Raw genomic sequence first — 24,909 nt, 5'->3', positions numbered from 1 at the left:
CATCCTTGCATGTTGGGGGTCCTGCAGAAACAGTCACAGCAGGGCTCTACTGCTTCCGCCAGCTTCTTCAGGCAAATGTTTGAGGAGTTCCTCCATGAGACTGGAGATGTAATCTGCCTCTCTACTTCTTCATTTCCTGTCACTTGATAAAAAAAGAACCCCATAATACAAGACACTCTCCAACCTGATGAGCAACTCATCTCTGATTGGAGGGGCTGTTCCACACTTTGATTCCCAGCTTCAGGGGAGCGAACTCACATGATCTTTATGCTCGACGTGTCATTTTTAAAATAATGTTCAGCACCCAGCCAGACAGCAGGTTGATGTGTTTGGTGGCTGAACATGATCGGTGTATCTGCTGTGATCCATCTATCATCGTTAAAGATTTCTACTTTTACGCTTTATATATTTCATGCGATGGAGTTCTTTGATTCCCTCTATAACAGCTGTAAATCACAAGCTGTGCAGACCTCCCAGTCTCCACTGCAGCTTTAGACAGTAAATTTCAGCGAAATCAAATATCTGAATTGAACATGTTCAGCTCATTTAGCAAATATATTAACCAACCAAAAGTCTGGACTTACCTCATTTTATGATGAGAAACACAGATGCAAAGAACAGTGTGAAAACCTCTGATGATCCAGCCCAAACACTTGGTTTAAAGCAATAAAACGCAACATACTCTTCAAGTCAAATCGGGATTTTACACTGAAATCTGTGGGAAATGTATCCCAACACTGACATAAATTTGAATATATAAACATGGAGTCACGTCGGTGGTCCTGATTAATTAAAATTTAGAAACTGCAAACGTTGCAAAGTTTATGTCGAAACAGCAGGAAAAAGCTGCACTGGAGAAGATAACGACTGTATTGTTGTTGGATCCACAGATTTATTAAGCTGGATCCACGTGGAAAGATTTGGGGGCCTTGGTAGACCTATATTGAAGTGTATTTCCACGCAGGGAGGTGATATGAACGTGGAAGCTGATGCAATTTATGACAGTGAATATCTGTAATATTAAATTTGAGGCTGTTCATGCTTTGCTGGGAGCTGTGAAACGCCCAGAGAGAGAGAAGACGGAATGTGATGAACAGTTCAAGCAGCGCACTCTCGCTGGACTGACATCCTTTCTGGAGCTGCTATCTTTATTGTCTGTATAAGAAACCCCTCACCACGAGAAGCCTCGCGGGGGCGTTTCCACGTGATCGATTTAAACATTCTTTTAATTCGATGGTCTGGTGGGTTATTGGGGAGAAGAGTGATTGATCTGAACGTGCAAGACTAAACATTGATCACTAAAGGGAGGTCGGATTGCGTCCCAGAGGACGGTCGGACAGGCTAACACGCACACGCACAGGCACAAACACGCACACCTTCGCTTTTGATTATGACTGCGGGGGTGTTTGTACTGGCCCCGGAACACGAGTTGATTCCCTGCTCCACTGCTGAGAAGTTGATTTCATTCTGTCGCAGCACTCTGTTACTGGTGGACGTGCGTAAATCTGCCGCCTCTTAGATGTTTCCGCGACGAATCACGTCTTAGTGAGCTTCATCCGAAGGATTCAAACTGATTTCTGATCTCAAAAAAGAAAAGGGAAAAAGAGCGCAGAGCCGTCTGGAAGTGATGTGTGGGTGCGCACAATTTGCAGCCGCTCAGACGCAAGAGGGATTAAACGTGATGTGAGATCGGTCGGATGCACCGCACGCGAAAGAGAGCGAGGAAGGGGGACGGAGCGCGCACTCGTGCCGTTGGAAACATTTTGCGTGACGCGCACAGAGAGACAGCGGCGTTACTGCGAAGGCTGGAGGAGCAGAGGAGGAGACGCACAACCGAAAGTTCACACGCGTGAGGCTGAGCGCGGTGCCAGTTGGATGGAACTTTTGGATTTCAGAGAAAGGAGAGGAGGTTCGGGAAGGGAATGAGTTGCTCCACGGATTCCAGAGTCTCCTGAGCACTTTAATGTACCGGAGTTCGGAAAACATCCAAACATGATTTGGCTCACGTTTTTCACTTTTCTGGCTCCGTGCGCTCTCGGAAACAAGACCGTGGAACAGGTGCCGTTCTTCCACGGACACGTATTTGAGAACTCGTCGCCGGGCTCTCGGGTCAACGGACTGAGCGTCCCGATGAAGCGGTTAAACTCACAGACGCTGTGCGATATCGGAGATTCCGACACGGCCACGGCGCAGTTTCGACTCATGGGAGACGGGAGCGAGAATTTCCGCGTCTTTTCTCACCACAAACGAGGTCACGTCTTACTGAAGACATGCGGGGTTTTGGATCGCGAAGAACGGGCTGAATACACGCTGGGTCTCGGTTTGTGCTGCGGCCAGTGTTCGGGACGGGAGGATGGAATGTCCCCAATAGTCGGGGAGGTTGCGTCGATCAAGGTGGACGTTCTGGACACCAACGATCACCAACCCGTGTTCCCCGTTGAAGCTGTGAAACTGAATCTGGGTGATGCTACTGCGCTTCGCACGTCCATCTACGCGGCCACCGCGCGGGACGGAGACAGCGGGAAGAACGCGGAGCTCATTTACTTCACCGTGCCTCGAAATGGGAGTTTCTACGCGGTGCCCAAAACAGGAGACATCCTGTTGGTCGATTCAATCCTCGGTCAGGAGGAACCCATAAAGTTCAAACTATTTGCTCGTGACCGCGGGTGGCCTCCGCGCACAAGCAAGTGCGTGTCAATCGAGATCAATCCACGGCAGTGGCCCGTGACGCTCCCCCCGAACCCCGAGCAGGCGAAGTGGAACCCTAAATCAAACCCCAAAAGGCCAGAGCGGAAGTCCAGATCAGTGATGCAAACAGACAACCCCATATTCATCAGTGTGTCTGAGGACGCAGGGATCGGGTCGGTGGTGATGAACCTGAACCCGGTGAGGTTTCAGTCGGCAGCCTTCGAGCTGGTGGAGCCCGATGCGGAGAGCTCACCGGTCAGCGTGAGCCGGGATAGCGGGGATATAATCATATCACGGAAACTTGACCGAGAGACCGAGCCGCTGGTGGAGATGACCGTCAAAATTCAAGACAAAAGAGGTGTGTAGCGGGCGAGTGTGCGTGCGCGCGCGCGCGCATTTAAGCAAAACTTATTTTGTTGCTGCTCAGATCTCCACTCTTGCCCATGTCGCTGTTCAGTAGTTGTGCGTAAATGCGCAGCACAGACGAAGACGAAGATCTCGGGTAGATTCCAGTCGCTCCCGCTGGTCATCAGTGATAAATTGCTTGTGTAGTATTTCCAATAACGTTGGAGGGACCCCTGAACCCTCCGAGGTTTGCAGCTCCATTTTCTTTTCTGTAGGATTCATTGACCTGCCTATATATTGATGGCAGGTTGCCCTGATTGAAATATAAATAAAACACAACAGCTGATGGGATATGAACGACTTTTTTTTAACATGAACTCAGTTTGTAATACCCCTTTTTATTTATTCTATTTATATAAGCCCATCCTTTCAGAGTACGAGTGCTCAGAATGTTCTACTCAAGTTCAACTGGGGACCATGTAGACACGTCAACATGGTTGATGATGATTTATACGCTGATTTGCGTGTGTGTGCGTGTGTTCTTGTATATGCTACATTCCGAGGACCAAAATACTCATTCGAGTAAAGTGAGGACATTTTTGGGAAGAGAGGACATTTTAGCCAACTTTGAAGGACTGTTTGATTGTGAAGACATGGTTTTAAGTTTGAGAATAGAATTGGGTTCATGTCACTGTTGGTCTGTGGTTATTGATACGGTAAGGGATGTGTGTGTGTGTGTGTGTGTGTGTGTGTGTGTGTGTATCTATTCCAGATTCCATCATTGTACACTATCTATCTATCTATCTATCTATCTATCTATCTATCTATCTATCTATCTATCTATCTATCTATCTATCTATCTATCTATCTATCTATCTCTCTCTATCTATCTATCTATCTATCTGACTTCAAAAACATGTGATGGTTGATGATGTATTTTCAATTAAACTGACACAAAAATAAAAATAGGAACAGACGTGTTGAATTGGATTGGGAGGAGTGAGACTTTTAAATGTGACACTTGTAGCCTCTCTGTTCGCCGGAGCCTCCAAGGTGACGTTCTCTACCCTGTCACAAGTTGTAAATTATTTTACATTTTCCTTTTATACCGAGTTGTGTTTTCCTTTAGAAATGAAACGGAATGAGTTTCTGTCATGAGTGTATTGTCATGGGGAGAAGAGAAAAAGCAGAAAGACTGAACTGAAAAGTAAAAGAGGAGAAAACATGACAGGCTGTCAAAGGAGCATCCGCCCACTGCCTTTTCAGGAAATTAATCATTTGGAAATGTATTTTAAAGGGGTCTTTTTTAAAAAACAAGGTTGTATGAGGTATTTCTGTTAATCCAAACATTTAAATCCTTTAAAACACACACACACACACACACACACATATACACACACCAGATTAAGGCAGCAGCTGAAATGTGAAGCGGTAAAAATATCTGAAATGTTCCATACAACTTAATTCTGCTTTAAAAAGTGAGGTCAAAGCAGCTGAAGGACTCTGTTCAGTAGCATAAAGTCATTGCTTCAATTTATGAGAAAAAAGAAGGAAAGTTGCTGATGCTGTATCAATGAATAATTTATAATATAGGTAATGTCTTTCCAACAGATTAAACGTGATAAAAATACCTTTTATGGTTTCAGTGGATATTATGTGATTAAGTGCGCTTTGTGGGGGTCCGCGTCCTGCTGGTTCGCATGAAAACCTTCCAGCGTAATTTCAATGTGTAATCTATCTTTATCCGACCAGTTAAGATAAGGATGATCCATATATTGTGTGTAAAATAGATAAGTGTATTAGAGGCTTAGCCACTTGACAGAAATGGTTGCTTGGGCGTTCAGATGTGTTCCAGAGCAGCTCTGCGTGAAGTGTGTAATACAGTAAGTCCACATAAGTGTGCCGATGGGTTTGATAGGACAACTTTGATGTAGAAGTTTGAATTTTGGCGTCTAGCAGACGGTGAGTGGAGGCAGGGCTGCAGACTGGATGAGCACAGCGCAGCTGTAGCTCTCAAGTGTGAAAAACGTAGGAGCCATTGACTTGTCGGTGACTCCATTGAAGTCTTTTAATCCATTTGGAGTGGAGAGCCCTGATGGAGCGTAGACCTCCCTCCATCTGCTCACATTATCCCTGTAATCCCATCTCATTCTCTCTGTCTGTCTCTCTGTCTCGCTCGCTCTCTTACTTTCTCGCTCTCATTTTCACTCGTACTGCAGGGATTTGTTTGGAGTGGAGACACATTTTAACACACAGTGAGTGAGAGAGCTTCTGAGGATTCATTTACACAAGGTCCACTTCCCTTGTACCATGCTGGATCATCGTAATCGACCCTGTTCTTCTGTCCCTCGCTCACCTATCGGATGACGCCAGGATCGACCCCCCCAGCCTGAGCACACAGCATAAAATGACCACATGGCTTCAGGTCAACATTTATTCAGTGTGATGTGTCACACAGGCACATGTCTCTGAATTTATGACAGTTTTACCTGTGTGACTCTACGTTTACGTGCATTTTATGAAGAACCCACTTTTACATCGGATTGCTTGGAATTGGTTACCTGCTTTTGTCCTGAACATGTGCAGAAATCCAGCTGCAGGAGTCAGAAAGTGCTTCTGAGGGAGTGGCCGCACTGTCAAATAAATTAGATCATATGGGACAAATAAGCATTTGAAATACTCTATATTTACTGTAATGTGCGATTGAAAGTGGCACAAACAAATATAAAGGATTCCACTTTGTAACAGTTCATCCTAGATCAGCGTAGACACCGTGAAAGCCCCGTCCCTCTTTAGTGAAACCATAGTCTCTGTGTGGCGGGAGAAAAGCCGTTTCAATGACACTCAACTCCCCACCCGCAGCGATGATGTAGCATTTGATCTGCAAAGTAACCAAAGTGAACAATAAATAATAAGTAATTTAAAGTATTTTTCCCCCAATAAAAATGGGAAATCTAAAGCCCAGTATTATATACTACAAATAGAAGATTCTGCTCAAAGATCCCTCCCCCCAACACACACATACACACACACACACACACACATTCTTTGTGTGCATGAAGTTAACAGATCATAAACTACATTGGCTTTGATTGTCCACTGGTGGTAAATAAATTATTCTGTGTTTCTGAAAACCTTCCAGCTCCATTATAGCATTTTATACTCAAATGACACTTTATGACAATTAAATATGTACAAAGGACAAACCACAGGGTCCAATGTGTACTCAGGTGGATAAAAAATCCCGCTCATTTCCATTTAATGGATGTGATGTGAGCAATATTGTGCACTTGAGTTCACCCTCATTAAGAAAGGTTCATTTATATAGTCTTGAATGACTGAAGGTGGAGACTATTCCAGCTTTAATACAGAAAATTCTCAAAACCAGGTAACAATTTGAAGCAATTGGACATATATTAAAAGTTAGCTATGTGAGAAGTTAAAGGGAAAATTATTATTTGTGAACCTCAACATCTAGAACACCCTGAAATTGACAGTAGGTCAGATGAGATAGCGGTAATTATTAATCCTGATGAAAAGTTCAGCCCACCGCTGTGGATGTTAAAGTAACTTTCAAAGGTTCATATGTAACATATGATATGACAGTGACTTGCTCATTAAAGAGTTCTCCAGAGACACTTGAAGACTGGGCTCAAATGGGACCCGCAGCTCCAGCAAGTCCCAGTAATGCTATAATGCTCCTCATAATACTAGTGATGAAAATCAACCACTGGTCATTTTCCTGCACCACCGGGTGACAGTGTAGAATAGCTACAGACGGTAGCCGCCCAAAATGTGTCTGTGGCCAGCAGAGTTCTGTGGTTTCCAGTTTTGTGAAGTATTTGCGCAGCCAAGATGCTTTGGCTGTGATACTGAAGTTGGGAATATCCTGTGCTGCGATCAGGGACTCGGATGAAAGGCCTTTGCCTTCCAATAGGCAAGAGAATAACTGTGACTGTAGCTTTAACAGAGCGTGCAATCTACCAAGAAGCTAGTTAGATAACTCTTTAGAAAGCTACACTTCACAACAGACGTAGCTAGAAAACATAAAATCAAGCAAGATTAAAGAGAATATAGAGAAAACATGGTATACAGATAAAATGATGATGCTCAGAATAATAAAGGGCTATGACAGTCTGTTAAATGCCGCTTTGAAACGATTCGTCTTCAGTTTTGATTTAAAAAGGCCAACATGTGTGGTGGTGCGGATATCAGGAGGTAATTTGTTCCAGTTTCTGGGAGCAGCGACAGAAAATGAACGGTCACCCCACTGTTTATAATGAGACACTGGGGCTTCGGACAGAAGTTGTCCAGAGGACCGCTGGGCCCTGCTTTGGTGGCAGATAGTTAGAATCTTTGATAAATAGAGAGGAACCAGGGTGGTAATGGCTTTAAAAACAAACAAGAGTTTAAAATTAAATCTAAAATGAACTGGAAGCCAGTGGAGTGAGGAAAGCACAGGTGTTATGTGCTCACAACTGGGTGTGTTTGTTAATATCCGAGCAGCAGCGGCTGTCCTGGTTTCAGATGAGAAACAGGCTGAGGCCGTCACACAGAGCGTTGCATTAGTCCCAACGCATGGATTGATCTGTTTGTTAAATGTTAAACCACCGTGAAATAGCCATGATTTCTTCAGGTTTTAGAAAAGTGTCCATTGTGCCAAAGTCTCCTTCAGCAGCATTCCGGATGGATCAGATGCCAAACAAAATACAATCTGTTTTGCTATCATTAAATTGTATAAAATTCTGTGCCAGCCATTGATTCATGCAGCTTATACAGTCAGTTTAACGTGTAAGCAATCTCTAGAACATCAGTATAAAAATGGAAAGACAAATTATGTTTAGTTATAATTATCTCCAGGGGGTAGCATGTACAGTAGAAAGAGAATAGGGCCCAGGAAGAAACCCTGTGGCACCCCACAAGGGAGCGATGCAGGTGCTGAGCAGTGCGGCCTGGTCATTACAGTAAAGCACCTGTATTTTTATGTAAGACCTAAACCACTAAAGCACAGCGCCACGTATCACAACACGGTGCTTTTGGTGAGACACAAGATCAGCATTGGCAACTCTATCAAAGGCTGCTGGGGGGGGGGCAATGTCATCCTGCACCTCTAATAAAGCTGACTCAGTGCTGTGTCAGGACCTTAAGCCAGACTGGAAAATGTTGAAATCCCAGTTCCTCCCTAAAAATGTCTGTGATTGTTAAAAAAAATAAATAAGTAAAAATAAAATCCTGTTTTTTAACACCTTTGAAAGAAAAGGCAAAACACAGACAGGTCTAAACTTAGACATCACAGGGTGACAAGATGCTTTTTTTTTTAACGAGGGCCTCGCCACAGCACGTCTGAGTGCAGCTGAGAACAGAAGTTGATAAAAACAAGTAGACTGGACCCAACAAGGTTAAGAACCTCCTTCAGGAGCTCAGCCAAAATAATGTCCAGGGGACAGTTAGGGGGTTTTATGCCATTAACTAACGCAGTGAAAGTGAGCAAAGAAATAGTGTCAAACTGCTCAAAGACAGCCGGCTGTGCAGGTGGAACATGCACATCCTCAAAAGAAACGGGTGTATTAAAATGTTCTTCCCAACAGATGCTACCTTGTAAGAAAGAAAAGACAAACTTTTTGCATGTTGTGGTGGAAGCATCAGACCGGACATAATAACAGATTAGGTAGTAGTAAATGAATCTCTTGACTGTTCAAAGCTATTGGCTATGATGGAGGACACATATTTGGACATTTCCTCCTTTAACGTTCTGTGTTAAACAGACTGACATGTGTCCTCCTTCCAAATCCGTTCTGCCTGCATTGTTGCCTAAGGGTACGAGTGAGGTCAGTAAACCAGGGAACTGGCTTCTATTTGTTGTTTTTTTTTGTCAAAGAGGAACAACAGAGTCCAGGATCAGACAGGAAGGAGAGTTGAAGGCAAAGAGCAGCTGTTCTGGACAGAGGGAGGAGACACGTCCACTGTAGGCATTTAGCTGAGGGTCCTTGTAGCCTGCAACAAACTATCCAGGAAGTAAAGCTCCAACATCTGCCAGCTGGGGAACAGCACAATCCAAAACACAAAGGAGATGCCCACTAGTTCCTTGAGACAGCCCATGTGAAACTATGAGATTGAGAGTGTGTCTAAACTCAAGTGTTGGTTCATCAACTGGTTGAGTGAGACCAAAGGAATCTAGGAGACTCCTAAACTTATTAGCCACTTCATTATCTGGATCATGAATCATCTCAAAATGTCTTCAAGAGCTTGTAAAATTTAGAATAAAATCGGGCAGAAACACCTGAGCTCTTAAAACTCCTCGTTTGGGTGGATGGGAAATTGGGCACAACGCACCATGCGGGAGATGTCAATCCTAAAAACCCGCAGTTTAAGACTGGAATAATTATTGGCGGTTATCATTTGGCATCTGAAGCTCTCTTTGAACCGAGCAGCCAAACCTCCACCACAGCTAGTAGTTGGAGGGGCCCTGGAGAAGGAGCAGGAGGGGGGAAGAGGTCCAACAAGACAGGTTCCACTTGGTTTTATCCAGGTCTCAACCTTTAAAGTCGAATCATTTATACTCAGTTCATTGTGGATGAGTTTAAAAAAAAAAAAAAAATATATATATATATATATATATTTAGCTGGACTTCATTATAGTGAAATGAAAAGTGGGCTAAAATGTCATTGACAGGCAGCCGGGGGGTCTAGTGTTTCTCAATTTTTTATTGAGACTTTTGTGTTTACAAATATATGTGTGGTTGTTTTCTTAAATAAACAAACAATCAAACAAGTAGAAAACCTAGAGAACATAACCCGACTCCCTGCTCCCGCCCCTTTACCCGAGTTGGTCTTCTCGGTCAGGATATCTCATCGACCAACTTGTGTCCATACCTTCATAGTGGGACAAGAGCACAGCTGGACAGGAAATGGGTTCCTCCCCCTCACACAGCTGGAGTTGTAGCTACATTATCAAAATATTAGAGACGTTGCTGCCATGCAGGAAAGAACTTCCCAGTTGACCCTCTAAGTGAAAATGTGATCTTTTCTAATTTAAGGAGTGACATTAGATCAGGCTGCCAAGATGGGTCTGCTGGGGGTTTGGGCGACTTCCAGTGTAGAAGCATACGCCTGCAAGGCTGATGCTAGGATATTTGAACATTTAATGTCTGCTTACTGAGTTCAGAGTGATTTGAGGAAATTCTAAAATAGCATTGAGTGGGCAGGGAGTGATAACTGCACCTTGAATTTGATATGATTTTGTGAACTATCTTCTAGAATCCCGTTGTGTACAATTTTGATATTATTTTTGTCCAAGTTTCTGGTTTGTCAGGAATATTTAGTAAATTTGCAAGTATGTGCTGGAGTGACCTTTGATAAAACTGTGAATGTTAATGATAGTTTAGAAACGGCGCAAATGCAAAAAAAAGTATGACTATGAGGACAAGTTTTTTTAGTGTGTCCATATTTCCAAAATTGACAAGATTACAGGGTTTGAGGTGTACTTTGAAACTGAAAGTCTTAAAGGGGATCATGTCAGAGCCAGGTGAGGAGGTGTGGCAGCAGAGAGACTCCTTTTCACACCAGTCCAACTCTCTGTTGCATCATCAGCTACGTTTAAGTTCTAATACCGAACAAGAAATACTCTCTTGTCCGGTAACAACTTAAAATTAGACAGGCCCAATCCTCCCTCTTGCCTTGCTGCCTGTAGAGTGCTTTTAATAATCCGGACTACCTTGCCCACCCCATAAATGAAAAGATAATTTGATAAGCTTCATATAGAATTTTTTTTTGTCAGGAAGACTGGAAAATAAAAGAAAAAAAGATTGCACTATGTCTGTGAATTACAATGGCAACTTGAACCTCTTCCGTAGATCAGATTTAACTTTCTAAATTTGTCGGTGTTATTTCTACAAAGAGTCGGGGCTGTTGATCCCCAGACATTGAAAACTTTCTGTAGCTAAATTAAATTTGATTCTGCCTGAGTGTTTCGGCTTTAAAGTTAATTGGGAAACAGTTTTTTGAAGGTTGATTTTCTAACCTGAAAATGCACCTCTGGTGTCTGCATTAAATTATCAGCATGCTAATTTATTCACTAGGTGTTTCTCAAGTTTGAGACTTTTACTGTGTTGGATTCATTTTCTGAAAAGGCCATGACACTGCTGACAGTGCTTCGTTCCCCATTTTTATCTTCATTAGCTGCAACCAGGCCCTCAAATCTTGTGTAGTAGAAGCAGGTAAAAGCAAACACCTAGTGAAGATTCATGATGCAGAATAACGTAGAGTACATGATGTCTGCAGCAGTAACAAGCTGAGCAGGATGAGAGCGGCTGGTAATTTAGAAGTTAAGAGTGGGTAAAATGATTAAAGATTAAAGGATGACTCGAATGAAGTCGAGGGTAAAATTTGTCTCTCTTTCTGTCTGCCTGCACTCATCAAGCAGGACTCTACAACATTTTGTTGGTACCCCTTTCTCCTGTTTCCTCTTTTAGCAGCCCGGACCAATTGAGGTGTGGACTCCACCAGACCCCTCCACCAGAACCCTCCACTAGACCCCTCCACCAGTCCCATTCCACCAGACCCCTCCCCCAGACCTCTCCACTCGACCTCTCCACCAGACCACTCCACCAGACCCCTCCACCAGACCTCTCCACTCGACCTCTCCACCAGACCCCTCCACCAGACCCCTCCACCAGTCCCCTCCACCAGACCCCTCCACCAGAACCATTATTATGTGAGCAGAAGATCCTTTCAGCACTTTAATGATTTGGGGCCTGCATGGATCATTTTTCTAGTGCCTCCTACAGATGATTGGTTCGAGATCTAGGGGAACCTGGTGGCCAACTAACACCTTACACTCGTGCTTCTCAAACCAGTCCTGAAGCAGGTTTCCTTTGTGCCAGCATGCATGAGCCTGCTGAGGCCATCAGAAATGATGTACCTGGTCTGCAACCAGGATTATGTTGGTGGTTCATGTCTCCTGGTGCCATGTGTTCCCCAGGTATGTGCTTTCAGCTCAGGTCAAGGGTCAGCATGGCTACCCTGGCTGCTCTGCAGACCTATAGCTATACAACAGAATGCTCCCAACATGCATCACTAAGCCGTGCTGCCCATGACCGTGACCAAGACTACTCGTTCTTCCTTAGACTAGTTTTGAGAGATGCTGACCGCTGTAGACCAGGAACATCCACTCTTAACTCTGTAGTTCTGTGCATTCGTTACAGCATTTCAGGAAATAAGGAGTTTGCTTTGCTTCTCTGTGTTGCAGCGTCGAGCCAAGTTATTTTTACACTCTGGAATGTGTTGATATTTTCACACTCGAACAAAGAAACTAGAGTTTCTAACACATTTTGCTTTTGTTATAACAGGCTGTTGGTTCTTATTGTTTTAGAGAGAATGGTTCTTCTCCTTTATGTATTAGGTGCACAGGTGGGTTCTGGTTCTGATGTTTAGTATTTCTTTAGCTTGTACCTGATATCTGGTGTTTATCTAGTTTCCAGTCTCTCCAGTTTTTCTATTTAGTTCTTGCTATAACTGTGAACCAGATATAATCATAAGGAAGTCTTTTGTCTGTTTTTAAAAAAAAAATAAAGTTATTAAACTGCTTTCTTTTTCTTTAAAGGTCAGTGAACTCAACACTCCATTCAACTCTAATTTTCTGTGGGTACACGAAAAAGACCCTTAGAGTGATAATTTCTGTTTTAACCCTTGTGTGGTGTTCGGGTTTGTGGGACCTATTTTCACTTTTTATTAAAAGAAAAATGATAAAATTGATTAATTTTTCAAACTGAGACTCTCTGACTTTGGCTCATTTTCTGTGAAGAACATATATCACCTCTCATTTGATGTGCACCTTGATTTTAATTGATTTTCTTTATTATGTTTTAAATAATAAGTTATAAATGTGACCTAACAAAGGCAAAGGGCAAATATTAACTATATATATATTGTTTATACTGCTTGTAATTGGGATAAGGTAAACATCTGTTCAGTATTTTAACATAAAAGTGTTTGATTGTGAGGCATTAAAAGCCACAAAACGCAACGGGTCCATCAGACCCACAAACGCTGGCTGAGTAACAACAATATGAACATTACACAAGGGTTAAAGCAGCTACAGAATTTTACCTTCATCCTGACAAAAATTCCAGTCATTTCTCCGTGTCTGGAGCTGCACACATATCAGTTTCCATAGGAATATTGCTAACACGGCTGGGATATAAGAACAATTCAACCTATGTCACACTTTCTAATGACTTAACAGCGCAGCTTTAACATGGTGTCTTTACTCTATTACACAATTCTCACTGGTGGTGCCTGTTTGTGTGTCTGCGTAAAATTTGTGTTACCATAGAAAATGAAGGAGTTTTCTTCAGAACTGTAGTCCTGATCATCCATTTTATCCAAGTGTTGAGAGAGAAGCTGAGAGAAAACACAACATTTCTTATTGTGAGTGATGGCTCACCAAACGTCATTGTAGATCCAGACAGCCTCCGGTTCGCTCAACGCATCCCTCGTCTTTTGTTTACCCAGATCAAAGAGTCGCCATCATTTGTTCAATGAAGCTGCATAAATAGAACATACATCCAGATATATTGCACACATGGCTTAATATGTGGGGCTCATTACTTACTCGGTTCTGATGAGTCACATGGAGCTTTTTGACCGATGCCAGTGGAATTGCTTACCTTCCAGAAGCATTTCCAGTTGCTCTTTTCAATCCCTTCATCTGATTGTTACAGCCTGAAAAGAGACGCGATCCATCTAAATTTCTTTTGCTCACCTCCTCGCAGTCACTCGCAGGCCTTCACCAACAATTGTCTGCTGTAAAAGATCTCATTCTCATTTTCAGTCAGCGTCAGATGCACCGTTGGACTGCTTTCAGGTCTCTGGCTGATTGGCTGGGAGAAGAGAATGAGCTTTTAATGCATTAACTCAAACCTGCCAACACTGGCCCGCTCGAATACACCCCTGTTATGAACCCATCATCAAACTATTTATAGCAGAAGAAATAGGAGTGCAGAATTTAGACCCACTTTTGTTTTGCTATTGGGTTTAATTGCAAGTTTGATTTCAGGGTCAAATATGTAGGATCCTGAAAAGCTGCTTTTCAGCTGAATGATCCAGTCATCATCAGATACACCCATTCTTCCTCTTTAGAACTGGAGCGCTTTACTTTTCAGGACTGCAGCCAGATTTGGATCCTGTTTCCAATGTTAATGCGTCCAACATTCTCGTGGTTCCACCCTCCAAAAAGTCACTAATTATTAATATTGGCAGCAATAATTCATATTACAATTCATGCCAAAATCTGTCATCATGTTTGTTTTGCTACCCCCCCCCCCCCCCCCCCACCCCACCTGAGATTTAATCATTTCATTATATTCACTGTATTGTTGTATAATTGTATGTATTTCTTGATGCAGATTTTAATGTTGTGCATGTCATCAAATGAAGCTAAATCAGAAAGGTTTGAATTTTATGTGGATATTTTCCCCCAGGATTAGATAACCAAAGCCTGCGAAGTGGCAATCAAATGAAAATACCAAAGAAAGGCAGTGCTGTCAAAGTTCAGCATTTTATGTAAATTCCTTTTTTTTTATTTTCATCTGAAAAGCCAAATGTGCCTGAGGGAAAACTCATTATATAATTGAACTGCATAATCATATTTAGGTAAGGACATAGATGTTATAATAACTACAAAAACATCAGATTGGTTTGCTAATGCGATATAGCTTAAAGCTAATGTAGGCAGGCTTTGTTCCTGTTTACTTCAGTGACTTCAGTAAGCAGAGAAAGTGGAAGATTAATTTCAATACATCACAACCTGTCATGAATTATGGATTTGTGGCCATTTATACATAAAGGTCTGAGATGGTATGGAGGTGAATGGGGGCAGCAGTGTGTGGAAGTGGACTCATTTGAATATGGACTTCAATTTCTAGTTTACCCTAAAGACTTTTGAAACGCTGCTGGTCAGACGTAGCTGCTGTCCCATTTTTGCAGGAGCGACTGACTTTAGATTGTGTCGAAACTTTCTCATTAAAATAGCAAATAGTAAAAATAACAGCAGGCTTTTATGGTCAATGACAACATAGAGATTTGGTAACAGCCTAATTCAAGTGATTAGAAGCCACTTTGTCAACAAGTGTCCAGAAATGTTTCTCCAGTTTTTCATGAAAACAACCCTTAATCCCTTGTTATGAAACAGCTAAAATCCTAATTGAAAAGCTGAAATGAGTGATTTAATTGTACTCAACCAGAGCGAAAATTTTCTATAAACAGAAGATTCTTCTTTTATTCATTCAAACCAATTTGTAAAAGAAGACAAATCTTATGGAAAACTGAAATTATATCAAACCCAATTTTCTCAAAGACCCATCAGCCATCTTCACAGCCAACTGTCCACTGTCTCCCCTCCTCTTTCATCCTCTCCTGTTGCACCACCTAAGTTCATGTTGTCTTCCTCTCCATCCATAAACCTCCTCTTTGTTCTTTCTCTGTATTCCCTGTCTGCTAGTCCCATCCTCAGCTTCCTTCTACCTCTATATATATATCTGTTCTCCGTCCCTCCTCAGTATGTTTCCAAACCATCTCACCACATCACTGGTCTCAACACCATCACACATTTACTTCTCCCTTTATCACACATCACCGCTGATTCTTTTCTTTACTTGTTCCAACCTGCCTGCAGACACTTCTTCATCTGTCTTCCATGGTCTTCACCACTCTGGGCTGGACCCTGAGTCCCTGAAGTCCTCAACCTTCTTTCTCACTCCTCCCTCATGTTCCACTTGAGTCCCTCTCTTTCGTATCCTATAGCTTTATATTGTCTGTTGCTTCAACTAACGGTGCTCAAAGCTTGATGCAGTCCCACCTCCACCTTGAACCCCTTTCACAAATGCTTTGTGCTTCTCTTGCACCCCAAGGCAAATCCTGCATCTGTCGTTCTCCATCCTGGCATGAAGCCTCACTGCTGCTCACACACTCTTTTCTGTCCATTTGCAGTGAATTAGCCGTCGGTCTAGCTATAATTAGCTGTAGATGCATTAGCACGATTTCACAAACATACAAGTGTTGTTACAATAATTGGGCTTAATTACATTCACGTGTCTTTATTTCCAGTACTGTGTCGCCCCTTTAGCCTTACAGACAAGAGTTCATTGTGAACACGTGAACCCAAAGACTAAGGGATAAGACAAGGACTAAGGGGGAGAGCTGAGATTGGTCCTTACAGGCTCCAATACCTTCAGAGGCTGAATAATGATTGGATCATTAGGGCTGAGTAAATTGTCCCATTGTCTCAATTGTTTGCTAACCTCTTTTGCATGCACACCCTCCTGCACTTTCAGCTACTCTCCTCCAGTCCTCCCTGATTCAATTTTCAGTTAAATTCAGCTTATTGCAACTTAATTTATACGCCGTCTGTTAAAATCAGGATTGTCTTTAGGCACTTTAAAGAAACCCGGAGCCTGAAACCAAAGGATTGGAAGAAACGTGTGAGTTCAAAGATAGATCCTGGTCACGTATTGCTTCAGGTTCACATTAGCCGTAGCTGTCCAGTCACCTGAAGCACCACTCCAACACCCTGTCTGAGCTCTTCCCTGGAAAACACAACACTCCTTCTTCAGCCCCCACTTTGTCTTTCCTCTGTCTTTTTCATCTTCACCGTTCTCACCACCAGAACCATCCCACACATGAGCGCTCTATGCTGTCTGGCTTCGCTGGATGCTGTCCCCCTGTGCGCTGTCGTCTCTCATAAGTCGACTTCTGTTCCTGACTCTTCTGGAAGAAGAGGTTCGCTAGATGTTCTTTTTGAAAAGTCTACATCGTCTGACCTTCTGAGTTCCTGTCCTGAGACAAATCCTGTCCATCCCTTCCTGATGCCCTCTGTCGTCTGCACCAACACGCCCGTTGAAACCTGCACAAACCGCTTCTGCAGAATTTCCCCTTCTCTCCTAATTTGCGCCCTACCCCCCGGGACATCACCCCTGACAACCACAATCACATATTCAGTTTCTAGCTTCGGCCTCATCACCCTGTCTGACACGCTGGCTCTCCAAGACTTTTGCCTTTCTTCTTCTCTCTGCCTACAGACACGCCACCCTTTTCGCCCTTCGATCCAGGGTAGAACAATTTCCACGGTACCCTGTAGTTTGAGAGCACCAGTGGCGGTTGTTGTTAACCCCAGGCTCAACCGATCTAGTTTGGGAGTCACGGAATCGATCTGCATGCTTATCGTGTGCTCAATGTGTAGAGAAATAGATATAGTGGAAGAACAAGCACTCCCCCTGAGGTATCTATTTAGAGGAAAGCTGATCATTTAGAGATGCTGGGCGGTTAAATGTGAAGACCTTCATTGTTCCAGGCCTTCTGATTGTTGGTGAAGGTCATCTGGCCAGACTTTAGTCCTGTGGCCTCTAAAGCTGCACATTTATTTATTGGAGTGCCCTCCTGTAATTTGACTGGCCTATTTATTTGTTTGTCTGTTTAGGCCACAGGGTAACTTCCATAAGTCTTGCCTTTCTGTCAGCTTTGCTGCACCGGGATCAATTAATGTGTGTGTGTGTGTGTGTGTGTGTGTGTGTGTGTTTGGATCAAAAGAATAGTGTGTGTTTAATGTTAGCTCTTCTGTGCTACCACTGCCCTGCAGCGTTTCTTCGTTTATGCTGAGTCCACTGGGGAGGACCTGTCCTCATCCTCTCTGTTATCTGTCTGTCTCGTGGACATATGTCCATTTTCACTGTGCTCGACTCTTGCCACCGCCATCAGCGCCGCATTTATGCCGGTGATTGGGGCCTTTCATGTCTGTCGTAGTTCTCTGTCTGGCTCTCCGTCCTCGTCATGCATTTTCCTTGTCTTTTTTCCGCATCCTCAGCTGCGTCCCCACTTTATTCACTGTCCAAGTTGTGTGTTTTCTTCCAATCGCAGTCTAATTTCCTCTTCTGGAGTGTTTCTCCTCCCAGATATTACCAGCACAGCCATTTCTTTCAAAATTTTCTATTTACATTACTCACCTATTCTTCACTTACTCCTTTAAAGTCACCTTTTTTTTCAGAGTCATTTCTTTCTCTCTGTCTCTTTCTGCTGCACGCTATCAATGTGAGTGATTGTGCAATCCTGCAGCATGTTAAAGACATGAGGGGACTGTCAAACAGATCAGAAGACAGTGTCTGAACACGTGACACTGCCCCTCTATCTCTCTCCCACACACACTCACACACACACGCACACACTTGAACTAGAGAATGAGTTGACATTACATGCTGTGGGTTTGACAGTATAAAGGAGGCATTTTGTAAATATATAGCGCTATTTATTTATAATGTAGGGATGATAAGAAAACCAGATTAACATCCAAACAATCACACACCCAGAGAGACACTGATATATATAAAACATTTGGATGGGGGCAGAGATAAGGGTGTTGATTGGTGTGCCGTGCCACGATTGATTTCCTGTCTGAACCACAGGAAGTGAGTTCATCTGATTAAAGTCAGACAAGTTGAGAATCCAAAATTGGAAACCATTCATTCTCCCTCCAAGCCCCCCCCCCCCACACACACACACACGTCCTTCAAGTGTGAAGATGAATGCATAAACCAGCTTTTCAGCATGTCTGATTTGAGATAAGTCAAACCTCAGCAATGGTTTATGGCCAAAAACTGTTTCTGAAATCAAGTTGATACGAGACATAGAGCTCAGATCTTCCAAATTTAAGATAACAAGGCTAGTCACCTCTAATATTTCCAAGATGACTGAGCTAAATGTTGTCCTCATTTATCTTCAGGAAGTTATTGACAACTAGTCAAAGAGCTAATGGCTTTAGCATCATTCAGTTTGGTGACGATGTATCATCCACGTAACTGGGAAACTTAAACCGTGCTGTTGGATGATGTGACTAAGTGGTATCATGTATAAAGGGAAGAATAATGGAGTGAGGCAGCTCCTCTGTTACCCTCTAGCAGACGCCATGTTTGACACATGATCTCCCAGACTTACAGACCTTTCTGCCTCTGATGGAGTATGTTCTGAACGCAGTCGAAATGTCGGGATCAGTCACGTTAGCTGCTCTGTGACGTTCCCAAGACATTACTGCATGCACGGCTATATTCATCAATTAACTTGTGGAATTTTTGAAATGTATACTTTGAATAAAGGTGAATTTGTAATGCCAAAGGCTAATACCTTCTATTGAACTAGAAGGAAAAGTCTTTAAGGCTCTTTTCAGCAGCTGAGTAGAGGCGCTGTGTACGAGCATTTTCCATTTACAGTTTTGAAATTTAGTGTCCAGATAGTGTCACTGCTGCTGTATTGACTGAATGAAAATAAATGTGGGGGAAGTGGAAGTCCGAGCTGTGCTGTTGATCCACAAAAGGCAACAAGGATGATGAATAATCACTCAGAAATGAAAGAGACTCAGCTCACGGGAGAAATCATTCCCAGCCATTGACATGTGATGCAAAGGTCAAAATGCACAGTTTGTTACCCTCGACAGGTTTGTGTTACATCTCTTTTCACATTAAGCACAAAGCAACGGCAGCACTGACAATCAATAAGAACTGAGCCGAAGCAGAATTAGACTGTCAATTTAATTTCAGTGAACAAACAAATCAGCCAGTGAAGAAAGTTCCTCTAGTGCAGCGACTGTGGGGGCTGTGCTAAAGAAAGAAATCTAAGAAAACAGGGCTTATCTCACCACCCTGGCGAGAGAAACCGTATCCACACACTGGTGTCAATAAAACACACAACGGTGGCACCAACCGCAACATCCTGAGCTGGATAAAAAGGAACCTCTGTAAGTGACGCGTGCACAGGGAACTGCCCCTGTTTATGTTAGCGTGCGTGGACCTAACGTACCCGCATCGAGTGGGAGGATAAGGACAAAGACATTTTGCTAAATAAAATACATAAATCTGAAATGATTGTGGCGTTGGAAGGTGCGCAGCAGGGCCCTCTCAGTCCTCTCCAAACTCCCACTTTTTAAACTCCCTCCCCAATCTTCTGCCTGACCAGGGAAATTTGCATTATGCTTTCAGGTATTTTTTTTTTGTCAACCGTGGACTTTTTGAGAGGGAATTCTCCAGAGGTATCTTGACCAGCTGCCAAGGACGGGTGCTGTCAACGAGACATTAGCTCTACTTTCTTGAGGTGGAATCCAGAAGTGTTCCCAAGGAAACCAGCTGCTTTGTATCCACAGTATCCTCCTGTCCAGTTTTTGGGGTTAATCAACAAACGTCTGAGGTGTTTGTGTATTTGCTCAATGACATAGCAACTGTCACTGAACGTCATGAAGCACTTTTGTAATAATTAAGTCATTTGACGACTGTGCGCACGTACTAGTCGCTGGCTGTTCTGTGCTGCTGATCCCCAATGGTGCTGCTAGGTGACCACAATTATCTCTGCTTTTCCCCTGACAAATCCAAAAGTGCTGAGAAGTAATGAATATGACACAGGTTTTCAGCCTCCTGTCTGCCCAATCGAAGGGAAAGGTCTCTGCAGATGTTTGTTTAAGGCCGACAGCTTGTGCAACACAACACGGTGAATATGAATCAGCTGGAAATGAAATAATATGAAACTTGGAAAAAAGGTTGTCACTTTTCTAAGAACCAGCTGATGTCTTTGTTCTGCCTGGCAGCATCTGCCGTTGTTTCAGACTTCACTAACTTCCCAAAACACCTTACAATCAGTCAGTAGTCACACACACACACACACACATTCGTAACCGGTAACCCTGAGCTTTAATTCTACTTCTCAATTTAAACTTTTATTTCAAATCCGTAGTTTTAGAACAAAGACCAAAGTCGCCCGTGACTAATCAAAGCCAGCGTCACTGGGGCTGTTTTGGATGGATCGCTCTACCTTTTTGATTCTTTTCACATTTCTTCTCTTAATGGGCTCTTTTCGTAACAGTGATGTGCTTTTTGGGTTTCAGATTTCCAGGGGTCAGTGTGCTCAAGAATATTCCACATTATTCTTTCTAGTTCTGCAAATAAAGCAGGATGTTCCCCTAAACTGAGCAAATGTTTATTGTTCACTTACTGTCAGGCAGTAATGTACTCATACTTTACAGTTGGGCGCAAATCGTGTAAACTCGGTTATTAAGGACACATAAAACAGTTGTGACGCTGCGGAAACGTTTTTTATTTTTTATTTTCATTCATCTAAAATGTCTGGTTCGGGTTCAGCTGAGTGCAGACTAGAAATGCCTGAAAGTATTACAGAAGAAGCACTGCCATTTTAGTCCATGAACTATTCATTGGGTGTGTGTGTGTGTGTGTGTGTGTGCGTGTGTGTGTGTGTGTGCACGCATGCGTTTCGAGGGGTCTTGTGCGTGAGCACACAAGTATGATAACAAGAGCGCATGCCGTGAACAGTAATCTGCTAACACAGAGGATTGCTTTGGCTCTGCAGGATTAGCGGTGGTGTGTGTAACACAACACACTCTTAATTGCTGCAATACAGTCATGTTCAATGTGGAGGAAGGGAGAGAGACCTAGAGAGAGAGAGAGAGAGAGAGAGAGCGGGGGAGGGTTGACTTTAATTGCTGTAATACAAGGCAAATTGAAAAGATTAAAGAGGAATAAAGAACAACATTTATCTGTTCCTTTGAAAATGACACACTCACACACACACAGTAAAAATGTAATGAGAACCGTTTTTATGGAATCTAAAATAGACCAGTTTAGATTATGTTGTCTTCCCGGAAAAAAACCCTCCATCCATCTTTTTCATCGTCACCATGCTAACTCCCTTCTTCTGGGTCCTTCTGTGTTCAGGAACTCAATGGACTGAATCGAGTGGTTTAAAAGACGAGTACAAATGAAGAATAGAAAGTAATGCTGGGGAGAACATCAGAGTTTTAGAGATTTAATGAGGTCTCCGATGCAAGATTAAATTTAGCGCAATATTGTTGCACTACAGGGTCAAGAGGTCAGTGTCAGTGACACTTATTTACACCTTTTATTGGTCTTTATTCGACTAATGGCCTCTTGGAATGGGATTTTTGAGGTGAGAGATTCATTTTCATTTGAAGAACTAAGTTTGACGAGACCTACATTCATGTATGGAACAATCAGACACGATGCAGGATAAACTCGTCCGCCTTGGCTTTAACGAAGGCTGTTCAGAGGCAGCCCTTCAACTCGAATCCTCTCGGTCTTGTAGCTGATATCACAGCTAGCACAGGTAAAAGGTCTGCAGGGATTTTGACAGGTCGACAAGTGCAGCTTAACAAGGCAGCGCTCAGGCCAAAGAGTTCCATATTCCCTGAATTCACTGACTGTGCAAAAGCCTTTGAACGCCCCTCACACACACTGATGGCTTCTCCTCTGTTCTAAGACTTTTATGCGGCAGGCATCTGCCAGTCGATTTATTAGACTGCTTGATGCAATAGACTCTCGGTTTATATGGGCACTTTACACTAACATTAACTGCTTCGTCGGACCAGCTCGATGAAAATAAAACATATAATCTAATTAAAACACACAAAGACACGGTGAGAAAAAAGAAATGCAAAAAAAAAAAACAAACAAATGGGATTGCATTGCTAATGAGCCCATCACTGTAGGAGAGGATGTGAGTAAAAAGTGATGGACTGCACACTGTGTATCACCACTTCATCCTCCTCCCATCAGAAGATGTTCAACAAGACCATTCAGAGCTTTTCAAAGGCAACGCTTGATTATGTGAATGTGGACTTTGGAATTAAGACTCCAAAAACAATCTGAGGAATGAAAAGTGGCCACGTGATTGACGATATCGTGACTTTCCGTTTCCTTGGTGACTACTTTTGTTGCAGTGTAGCATTGTGGGCTATGAGACGGAGGTGTAGACAACTGCGCCAGCTGCAGCTTCTGTTGTTTTGTTAAGTTTGAGATGATCTTGCTTAGGAACATCGTCTCACACCTGACCTTGAAAAGGTAATAGTGGTCAATAAAGATGAGCTCTTTTGTCCAGTTTCTATAAGTGGGACATTGTGATGCAACAGTGATCTTGCAGCTTCTGAGTCAAACAACATGTCAAAGATGACAGGTCAACTCTGGGTTTCTGACTCTTGGGGGGCTTCTATAAAATTGGCTTTTGGCGACGTTCCCGCTGCGAGCAGACCCGAGGTGTCTGGCAGCTATTTCGATGATGGGGTGCTTTTCGTTTGACATCAAGACGTATGGGATCTAATAAAAAAGGCCCAACAAACAGTGAGACGGACTGAATCCAGCGGCGGTCATATTTTCTGCTCAGTTCCTTCCTCAACTCCCACCACGATTCCACGATGTTGGGCCGCATCTAAGGAATCTTCATGGAAATTTGCTTAAGTATCCAGGTCTGCCCTTCATACTGCTGAGCAGAGCTGAGGCAATGCAACCACAGGTCTGTCAAAGGGTCAAATCCCCAAATGACAGTTTCGGGGATGATTTTGGGATGAAAGACAATGAAATGCTTTGGCGAAAATGCAAACAGGGATATAAAATGAGTATCGGAATTATGGACATGAGGCAAAAGATAAGCAATAGCATAAAGGGACTGAGAAACACTAGTGACGCTAATACGTATGGGAACGACTTATAGGGGCAAGAAAACAAGAAGCAGAAGGAACTGGGAGAAATCTGAGCTTGAGACCGACTAGATAGAAGAAAAGTTCCACGGGAACGGACGTCTCAATGAGGCACAGTGATAATGGGAAGATGGGAAACAAAGCCAGACAGGAAGAGAATAGCAAAACCACAAATCAATAAAGACCAGATCTTGGCACGGTCCCTACAGAGGTCAGTGCTTCAGTAGGTTAGACAGCGTCACATCTGTTAACTGTATAGTGACTGTGACATAAGTGCAGGAGGACGTTACAAACGATGCAGCGAATTTACAAAACGCTGATGCTTTTTCAGCTTTACTCTCATAATATTTGCTTCTATGCAGACGATGCCCTGTTATATTGTTCCTTTTCTGAAGCCGAGGAACAGATGAGAGCGCTCCGGGCTTCTGAACTGTTTGTCAGGAAGACGGTCGGCAAACAATTACCAGTTCAAATAGACGGGGAAAATGATTTTCACCGCTGTTGATAAGACGCGTCGAACCGTGCAGCAGCTGGGATGTCTGGGTCCCTCCGTCCATGTCTCAGCTCGCAGCAACACTTAAGAAAGCTGATCGAAAACTGCCTTTTTTCACCTACAGAACATCTCGAAGCTGTAAAATACTGTTTCGCCTTCAGACCCAGGGAGGGCCATCGACACATATCTTATCTTCCACATTAGATTACTGCAATTCTTTTTTTGTGTACTTGAACCAGGACTCCTTTAGGGAACCACAGCATCCAGAACACCACCGCCAGGCTTTTAACGGGACCTCTCAACACATTACACCAATTGCATCTGCTCTTCACCAACTCCCAGTGAAGTTTTGTATTGATTTTGAACATTTTAGTATTAACTTTTAGAGTAATACAAGCCCCATAATAATAATATTTATCTACTTTTAACCCCTCACATTTCTGGTAGTCTACTCAATTCCTCTGGCCAAAATCTTCTCTTGGTGCCTAAAACGTGTTACAAAGCAGAAGTCTTTTTAATCCATCCTTGGCTATGGAGACATAATCATTTGACTTTTTTAAAAAACTTGGCTAAACTTGGCTAAAATCACAATTATATAAGAGATGTAGTCATTTATGCTATATTCTAACACGCCGTAGCTGCATTGTGAAGGACTTTTGTGATTGTACCTGTGAAGTGGGCTACACAAGTCACGTTTTCTTAATTATATATGAAAACACCCTCTTACCTTTGAGCGCCGAATAAAGCAGCGGTGTCAGGGTTCATGATGTACGCGTGCACGCCATGATTGCGAAGCTGCAGCGCAGCTATCGGCAGACATCAGCAGTGTTTTTACAGCAGCAATTCAAAC

General features: G+C 43.0%; 1 protein-coding gene across 1 annotated transcript in view; it reads left to right on the top strand.

Moving 5' to 3' along the window:
- The first annotated feature begins 1,529 nt into the window (after window positions 1-1,529).
- The window catches only part of LOC115251978 (neural-cadherin-like), a 103,813-nt gene continuing 80,433 nt past the window's right edge, over window positions 1,530-24,909 (top strand). Inside the window, 1 exon segment of the mRNA XM_029846033.1 lies at window positions 1,530-3,046. Coding sequence (XP_029701893.1) covers window positions 1,993-3,046 — 1,054 coding nt within the window. The 5' untranslated portion in view covers window positions 1,530-1,992.

This window comes from Takifugu rubripes, chromosome 13 (assembly GCF_901000725.2).
Source record: "Takifugu rubripes chromosome 13, fTakRub1.2, whole genome shotgun sequence".
NCBI lineage: Eukaryota > Metazoa > Chordata > Actinopteri > Tetraodontiformes > Tetraodontidae > Takifugu > Takifugu rubripes.
Note: the sequence above shows the minus strand (reverse complement) of the source record. Positions and strands in the feature narration are given on the sequence as shown.